Source organism: Camponotus vicinus, unplaced genomic scaffold (assembly GCF_025532165.1).
Source record: "Camponotus vicinus isolate PSW18456_S1 unplaced genomic scaffold, iyCamVici1.0 SCAF_12, whole genome shotgun sequence".
Lineage (NCBI taxonomy): Eukaryota > Metazoa > Arthropoda > Insecta > Hymenoptera > Formicidae > Camponotus > Camponotus vicinus.
Window position 1 is genome coordinate 9,077,440 of NW_028141948.1, and position 9,413 is coordinate 9,086,852.

General features: G+C 30.4%; 2 protein-coding genes across 2 annotated transcripts in view; one reads left to right on the top strand and one right to left on the bottom strand.

The window, feature by feature from the left end:
- Rpb8 (DNA-directed RNA polymerases I, II, and III subunit Rpb8) overlaps positions 1–2,845 on the bottom strand; it is a 56,212-nt gene extending 53,367 nt beyond the window's left edge. The window contains exon 1 of the mRNA XM_083085640.1: positions 2,666–2,845. Coding sequence (XP_082941766.1) covers positions 2,666–2,738 — 73 coding nt within the window. The 5' untranslated portion in view covers positions 2,739–2,845. The remainder of the gene's footprint in view (positions 1–2,665) is intronic.
- Positions 2,846–5,527: 2,682 nt separating this feature from the next.
- LOC145962784 (ribosomal RNA processing protein 36 homolog) lies at positions 5,528–6,809 on the top strand. The gene is made up of 4 exons (XM_083084135.1): positions 5,528–5,647; positions 5,717–5,768; positions 5,907–6,417; positions 6,493–6,809. Exons 2-4 carry the CDS (start codon positions 5,724–5,726, stop codon positions 6,630–6,632), a joined length of 696 nt encoding a protein of 231 aa, XP_082940261.1. The 5' UTR covers positions 5,528–5,647; positions 5,717–5,723; the 3' UTR covers positions 6,633–6,809.
- Positions 6,810–9,413: the final 2,604 nt, after the last annotated feature.

Sequence of the window (9,413 nt, forward strand, 5' to 3'; positions counted from 1 at the left end):
ATATATACGCCATGTACGCGGTGATAACGTACTTTATCGAGCGCGAGATGAAAGATGAGGCGAGGGGAGAGAGGGAGGGAGGGACGGTGCAAAGGGAACACCCTGGATCATACATGCAGACGGACTTATTGTGCCGATAATCTGGGTTATCTTAATTGGAAGTAACAATCCCCGATATTTATTGTGTGTTTCGAATTCTGTCTTCGATATGTATAGGAAGAAGAGAGAGATATTTGGGGCTGTGCGCGGGAATTATGTACGTAATATTTTTCAATTAAGAAATAATTGCTACGTTAGGTATAAAATTAAGGATTTCACCATTTCTGTCTCTCTCTTTCTCTCTTTCTAGATTATTTATATCGATGAGGTCTCTTTTTCTCTCTCTCTCTCTTTCTCTTTCTAAATTATTTACATTGAAATGGCCATCCTTTTGTTTGTGCAGATTAAAAACTTCATTTATAATATTCATATTCTTTTATCATAATAATAATTTATGCAATATCAATGTAAATGGTCAAAAGAATCTAAATCTATAAAAGAGATACCAAAAATGCAATAGACATTATTAAAAATTAACACATGTTAATATTTATATTATATTTCTTTATCATAATAATAATTTATGCAATATCAATGTAAATGGTAAAGAAAATCTAAATCTATAAAAAGAGATAACAAAAATGCAATAGACACTATTAAAAATTAACACATGTTAATATTGATATTATATTTCTTTATCATAATAATAATTTATGCAATATCAATGTAAATGATTAAGATCTAAATTTGTAGAAAGAGATAACAAAAATTCAAATTTTCTTTGTTCAGATTAAAAAACTTCATTTATAATATTCATATTTTTTTATCATAATAATCATTTATGCAATATCAATGTATAATAAATGATCAAGAAGATCTAAAGCTTTAAAAAGAGATAACAAAAATGCAATAGACACTATTAAAAATTAACACATGTTAATATTGATATTATATTTCTTTATCATAATAATAATTTATGCAATATCAATGTAAATGATTAAGATCTAAATTTGTAGAAAGAGATAACAAAAATTCAAATTTTCTTTGTTCAGATTAAAAAACTTCATTTATAATATTCATATTTTTTTATCATAATAATCATTTATGCAATATCAATGTATAATAAATGATCAAGAAGATCTAAAGCTTTAAAAAGAGATAACAAAAATGCAATAGACACTATTAAAAATTAACACATGTTAATATTGATATTATATTTCTTTATCATAATAATAATTTATGCAATATCAATGTAAATGATTAAGATCTAAATTTGTAGAAAGAGATAACAAAAATTCAATAGACATTGTTGAAAATTAATTATGTTATAAAATGACATATGTCAATTTCTTTTACGCGAGATATGTATCATTTTTCTAAACTGGTACTCGAGATATCGGGATACAAACACTAAACGAGTATTTATATTTTATACAATCTCGTATCGCGAATCAGATAATTTTCCTCGGATCAATGCATCCTCCACTAGGTCACTTTAAATACATATCCATTAGAGAAAAAGCGCCCGGTAGTACGTACGTCGATAATCTTTGTGCGGCAAGGTTGAAAGGGGCGCGGTACACATAGAGAAGATCCAATATATTCCGGCGGAGAGAATTCGGTCACGGTCGACTCCTTCGATCTACGTCGCTCTGCAAATTCCGCTCTCTTGTGGTCCACGAGCGAATAAGAACGCAGAATGGAAAAGGTCGCGGGCATCAAGACCGCGAGGTCGTACGAGCCGAGTACGAGATATCGACACCTGTCGCGTAAGCAGATTAGAAATTTTTTCCGGAGCGAGGGAAGAGAGAGGGAGAGATAAAGAGAGAGAGAGAGAGAGAGAGAGAATTTCAGAAGCAAATCTACTTAGTGTGTCCACGAAATATACGATCGATAGAGTACTTTTTATACTAATAAATATAGTTTTATAATTGTTATTAAAATTCTATTATTTAAAAACCAGTGTAATTTAAAAAAATATACATGCCTCTCTTCACATGTCTATAAAATTGATATTAAAATTCATCAAAATTACAAGTTTCAATCTCTGTTTACAATCAGAAGCTTCAACAAGTTCCAGGAAAATAAATTCAGAGTCTCTAATTCACATTCATATCCTACAATCAACATTGTTATGTATAATCATTTGAGATTAGGTTAGGTCGTATTAGGTTAGATTAATGATAGTATGGTACATACACATTTTAATGTTTACATATCAAAAGAAATAACACTACGAATAGCGATTTTTCCTCAAGAATCGATCTAATTTCCATTGTCCCTTATTTCGACGTTATTATCTCTGCGTTCGAACTAGTAATCTAGCTAGTGACACCGGTTCGCCAAGTCGGTCGACAAACCGGTTGGGCGATCGACGTGGCTCGCGAATGTCTAATCGATCGACTGTCGCATATAATTGGCCGTGACAGAAGAGCCAGAGTTTGTCTCGTCGACCTGATATCGAGAACGCTCAGCTGTCATGCCATGTGCTCGTTTAAGCCGGCGCTATCGGCAAGGTCGACCGACTCGCGGGACGCTGTCATTTTGGCGGGGAAAATGGCGCGCGTGCAGCCACCAGGAGGCGATCCTCGAGCGCATCGCGACTTGGACTTTAATGTGAACTCACCCCTGTCGAATTTCTTGCCCTCCGGATCGATGTCTTTCACGTTAAAAATATCCTCGAACAGCACACCCGCCATGTTGCTAACACTAGTCCAAACTTCCCTCTTGAAAGGTTGGTGGGAGAAAGGCTGACTGTCTCAGCGACATCTGCTCGAAGTCTGAGTGTCAGCGAACTAAAATCGAATCACGTGACTGATGACGAAGTCGCGCCAAATTCAAAATCTGTGCAGAGAGAAGAAATATAATAATAAATATAATAATAAATATAATAATAATATAAAAAATATATTATATAAAAATATAAATAAAATATAATAATATAAAAATATAAATAATATAAAAAATATAATAATAAATATAATGTTATTATTTGCTACTGATATTTATATTTTTATATATATAAGTATCTCGTATATTATATAATAAAATTTATAATTCATATATCATGACAAAATTCCTTTCCAATTGATTTATTGCTGATAATTTGTATTGTAATTTTGTGGATTATTTCAGGATTTTCAATCTTTGTGTCCCACAATTTAAAAAATTTAACATTTATCGGACATAATGTCAATTGAAAAAATTATTTTCTCAATCTTTAGAAAAAAAGAATGAGTTCTATTAATAAAATTCTATTTTATTCTGATCTTGTAGCAAAAGTAATCAATAAATTATGGAAAAAAAACTGAGGTTTATTTTGTATATATTTTTATAGAATAATGCTTATATATAAATTGTTTGTTCCATAATTTTTTTCTTTTAAAAATCTTATTCTTCAGGTTTATAAAATTTACAATTGTATTTCGCATTTGCTTCATTATTATGATACATTTCCAGGAATCGTGCCTGTTTAATCCTGCATTACTCATCCTCGTCAAAAGCCGCGAGTAAATAGCGCTAATGACACATTGTAAAAATAGAAACATCAATTAAAAGAAACTGATAGCAATTCTTTTATCAAACATGCAATAATAGTGATAAAAATTATGGAAAGACTTAATTTCTAATTTTTAAGATTTATTATAAATATAATGCCACACACACATTAGCAGATATTGATTTTTTTTCAATTATATTTTAAGAAGAATTATCGAAAAAATGCACACGTAATTCTAGTTCAAAAATTATTACAAAGATTAATTCATGAAATAAATGAGTATCAGTTGCTTTTAATCTTGTATCATGAAAAATTGAAAAATGTCAAAAAAATAATCACCTATTTCGACAATTAGATGTATTCAAATCCACAGAATAGCTTCTATTTCGTAGCATTTCTCTTCGTAGCATTCATCATTCTTTTGAGCATGATATAACTTCCGATATAACTTCGATATAACGCCATTATGTAATTGCGACGTGCGATTTGTCATGTCGTCATATCGACGTACATGCGACGACGTAATTTGAAAAACGAGAAAGAGCTTGTCGAAGACACGGAGCAAAAATAATTCGGTCGCGCGAAAAAAAATAATTCCAAAGCCGAAGATCGATGCAATAAGGAATTAACGAATGCTTATTGGATTACTCGCACGGCCTTGATGGTCGCCAATAGAGCGAGCTACCAAGCGGTCATCGCTTTTTACGCAGTACCGCATAATTCGCATTCGCGGATGATTACTCCTTGACGAGTGTTCGGTCGTAAAAGGGCGTATTGTATCCCGATATAATGACATTCGCGCTTTGTAAATCCGGTAAAATTAGATATTTCATAATCTTGCGCAATGCGGAATAAATACGCGAGCTACGAAAATGTCCGCATTGAAACGCTCACATATTTATGCCCCTCATCGTCAATATATTTCCGGCATTCGATATATATCGCTATACAAGTGATCGTCTTTTATTGTTACTGAAAAATTTTTTAGAAAGTTATATTTTAATATTTTGCGTTGAGATTTAAAAATATACATATATGTATTATTAATATTATTCATGAGTTAGACTACATGAATCATCATATGCTATATAAAACTATAAATCTAAAAACCAATATCTCGTCCGTGCCGATTTATATTTAATTTATCGTATGACGAGTTTGTCGGTGAGAGAGAGAGAGAGAGAGAGAGAGAAAGAAAGAGAGATGGCTACTATATTGAAAAAATTCTTAAGATTCTAAAAATTCTCTATTCGACAATCAATCGGGATATTACTATAGCTCGATATATAAAATATTGAATTAGCATTCCTATGACAAATTTTTATCTCTTAAATATCAATCGTAATAGGATTTGAATAATTTTTACAGATTTAAGATTTTTACTGATTTTTTTATGAGGCTGGAAAACAGAAAATATTCAAAAAAAGAAAAAAAAGCTTATCTAGTACTCTTATCAGAGACTCTCTCTCTCTCTCTCTCTCTCTCTCTCTCTCTCTCTCTCTCTCTTTCACAGACGAAAAGCTATCAAAAACAAAAACTGTCAAACATGCGACGCGCGCCAAACAGAATCTACTTGAAAAGAATTAAACAAAATCGTATTTCGATATATCTCACTTATTTCGATAGATCCCTCTACCCTCCCTTTCTTTGCTCATCGTCAATGAATGCTCCGTCTATGCATTTTACATATCTATGGCTTAACGCTACGAAGGTTTCGAAGCTTTTGATTGGCCAATCGGAATAAAGATAATTAAACGGTTCCAATATTTATGCGTTTATTTTTTATGCGTCTACATGAACATTAGAACTGACACGATATTAAGTCTATCCGTTTTTACATTTTTGATCCTCAAGGCGTATTCACACCTTGGCAAAAAAGCAAAAAAATAGAAGCCAATCACAACTTGCGCTAGTAGTCACAATTTTTACTTTTTGCCTATCTAATGTATTGCTTACACACTGCTTATTACCAGCGCGAGTTCTGATTGGCTTTCTGCTTTTTCTGGTTTATTGCTTTACAAGGTGTGAATACGCCTTCAGGATCTTCATATTTTTCTCTTCAACGCCTGAGTATTCGTTTCATTTCCAGGGAAGAAATTTCTGGGAATTGTAAGTTAAAATTCTATCGCATATAAATAAATTGTATATATATAATCATAACTAAAAATTTTGCATAAGGTTCAACATGAGCAATGATGAGGAATCTCTACTTGCCGAGGACAACGAGCGTGTAAGATATTTTTCTAGGTTTTTACTATTTTTTTTATATAACATATTTGATTTTATCACTGTTATTTTTATTAAACTTTTTTACTAAGAATGTTTATATATTATCTGTATAGTAATAAATTTTCTATTTATATTTTAGGAACAAATACGAGAGGAGTTGAAACATATGAGTTTTGAGGATTTGCAGAAATTAAAGGAGAAATTGGGAACGAAAATGTATAATCAGGCAATATTTGGAAATAAGAGCAAGAGAAAGACAGAATTTAAAAGGGAAAATAAAAACAGGCCACGGGAAATGTCTGCTAAGAAACCAGTTTCTAGATTTAGAGAGTCAGTTTCAGTCAAAAAAGTTATAGCCCGAGACCCCAGATTTGATAGCTTATGTGGTACATTTAATGAAAAAGCCTTCAAAAATGCTTATGCATTTATTAATAACTTGCGAGAGAATGATCTTAAAACCTTGAAACATGAATTGAAAGAAACTACCGATCCAAAAACTAAAGCAAAGATAAAATATCTTATACAAAGGCTTGAAAATCAGCTAAGAGAGGAAAAGAAGCGAAAGGAAAAGGAAAAGAAGGAGTGGGAAGAAAAGAAGGAAGTGTTAGACACTATTAAACAAGGAGAAAAACCTGCTTTTAAGAAAAAATGTGAGTTAACTAAATAATTGACATAAATTCTTATTTTTCTTGCAATTGTTATTTTATTTTGTTTGTTTCTTACAGCTGAGAAGAAAGTCTTGAATTTAGTCTCTCAGTATGAAGAATTGAAAAATAAGGGTACACTGAAGAAGCATATTCAGAGATTGCGGAAGAAGAATAAACATAAAGACAGAGCAAAATTGAAAACTTATCAGATGGAATAAAACATACCTATGTATATATTGCATATGTATACATATATACATGTGTGATATGTGCCTATACACATACACATGTATCAAAGTTGTGTAAAAAGATAGGAAAAATGTCTTGTTTAATATGCTATTGCTATTTTATTGTTAAATATAAGTTTTCTAATAAAAATGAATTTATTGAATTTACATGGTCGATAGTCGATAACATCGCATAGTATGAATGTAACAGGCATAAAAGTCAGTTCTTTTTATGCTACATAATTTATAGTATACTCATTGCTAAACTTTATCCTTTTATAATTTAATAAGCTCTTAATAATTGGATGAGTATCCTCCAGATCTGCTTGTATTTTTCTCAATAAAAAGAAGCTAGTAATAATTTGCTAGTAAATTTAATGACGTTCTACGACTGTTTACAAATCCATAATTCACAACTGCTTCGATAGAGGTCTCTATATGTATATAGATAGAATTAGAGAGAAGACTGAGAGATGTCATGGCCCGCTTTTAGGTGATCCCTGGAAGCGATACTCCCTCTGTGGACATAAAAACGTGAACATGAACTACAAAGCCAATGTCCATGAATGTTCTCAGAGGGTAACATATATGTCCCTCTGATAATATAAATAATATAAATAAAAATATAAATAATGTAATTAATAATAATTTATTATATAAAAATATTAGTATGTTCTCTCTTTCCACGCTATTATTTATTTATTTATTTGTGTTCTTTTTCTTCTCAACATCATTTATTTATTATTTATTTATTTATTTGTTTATTTATTTAGCTCACTCTAAGTCAGTCTTCTAAAATGCAAAACTAAATATTATAGAATTTGACTTTGAAAATAAAATAATCGAATAAATTCAAATAATTAGCATTACGAAAGGTTCCGTGATAAGTTATTTAATAAATAATCAATTTTAATTAATTAATGAAAATACTTCTATAATTTAATATTCCGCGTTAGCGTATATTTTATAATATATAAAATATTTCGGCAACGAATTATCGATAACACGGTGTTCGACTTTGGCAATACAAAAAATAAACAGTAGCGCGCTATGTTAAAGCTTTAATATTAGAATTAACTATATTTCGACCAATGTTTTAATTTTCTCAATCCTTGTTATTAAACAATATACAATTTAATCGAAAATCGATTAAATGATAGAAATCCAAAATATTAAATAATTACTTCAATCGTTGCGATTTTTACGGACAAAATAATTATTATTATAATATTTAGAGTCACAAATATATTTCATCCGTGTTACTTTATCGTTCTACTTGACAATCTAAATGTAATTTGGATTGTGAGAGAACACGAAGTAAATCAATCGAATTATAGATGCAAATAATTAGCATAATGAAAGGATAAATTGTTTAATAAATAATCAATTTTAATCAATAAATTAAAATACTTTATTAATTTAATATTCCGCGTTAATGTACATTTTATAATATATAAAATATTTTGGCAACAAATTATTGATAACACGGTGTTCGACTTTGGCAATATAAAATATAAACAGTAGCGCGCTATGTTTCGGTTTTGTCTTTGACTCTCGAGTAATAAGGTAGTGGTGAGAAACGTTTCGTATTGTATTGTAATTTTTTTACTAAACACGATTACGATTAGTATCGAAACATAATTTGCTTTAAATATTAATATAAATTAATTAATTAAAAATTAATTCACGACATGAAATTGTATCGCAACTATAAATCTTTATCGAATCGCAATCATTCATTACCGTGATTAAAAATTGAAACAAAATATACATAAAAGGGGATAAGAGACTTAATTATGTTATGAACTTTCGATCATTGATGCTTATTATATTTCATTAACAATATTAGAATTAATTATATTTCGACCAATACTTTAAATTTTAACAATCCTTGTTAATTAAACAATGTACAATTTAATCGAGAATCGATTAAATGATAGGAATCCAAAATGTTAAATAATTGCTTCGATCGTTGCGATCTTTACGGACAATAATTATTATTTCAATACCTAGAGTCACAAATATATTTCATCCGTGTTACTTTATCGTTCTACTTGAAAATTTCAAAATAATTTGGATTATGAGAGAATACAAAGTAAAACAATCGAATTATAGATGCAAATAAATAGCATAACGAAAGGCTCCATGATAAATTGTTAAAAAATAATCAATTTAAATCAATAAATTAAAATACTTCTATAATTTAATATTCCGCGCGCGAATATTTTATATTACAGAGAATATTTCGGCACGAGAGAATTATCAATAACACCGTGTTCGACTTTGATAAACAGTATCGCGCTATTGTTAATACGTTACACGGCTTTATTATCATTCGCACAGTACCTTGAGCAATAAAGTAGTGACGTTTCATATATTATCAAATTCTTCCTTTACATAGTCGACCCTGGCGATATAAACAGTACCGCGGTAATGTTCTTGACTTACGATCATTCGCTCAGTGGCTCTTGAGCAGTGAAGTAGTGTTGTGAGACGTTTCATATATTATCAAATTCTTTCTCTAAACACAATTGCAAGTGCAACGAGGAACTTTTCGTGAATAAGTGTAAGTGCAACGAGGATTAAAGTGCCACGAGAAAAGAGCGAAGGAAGCAAAAGAAAATAGGAGGTTTTGGAAGTGGATGGATCAATAAGATATGATGTAAGTCATTAATATAAATTATTTATCACATTCATTATTTATTATATTGTTGCGTCCCCGCGTCCCGTCCCGCTGAATGTATTCGTCACCCGTTGAATTCTTTCGAAGAA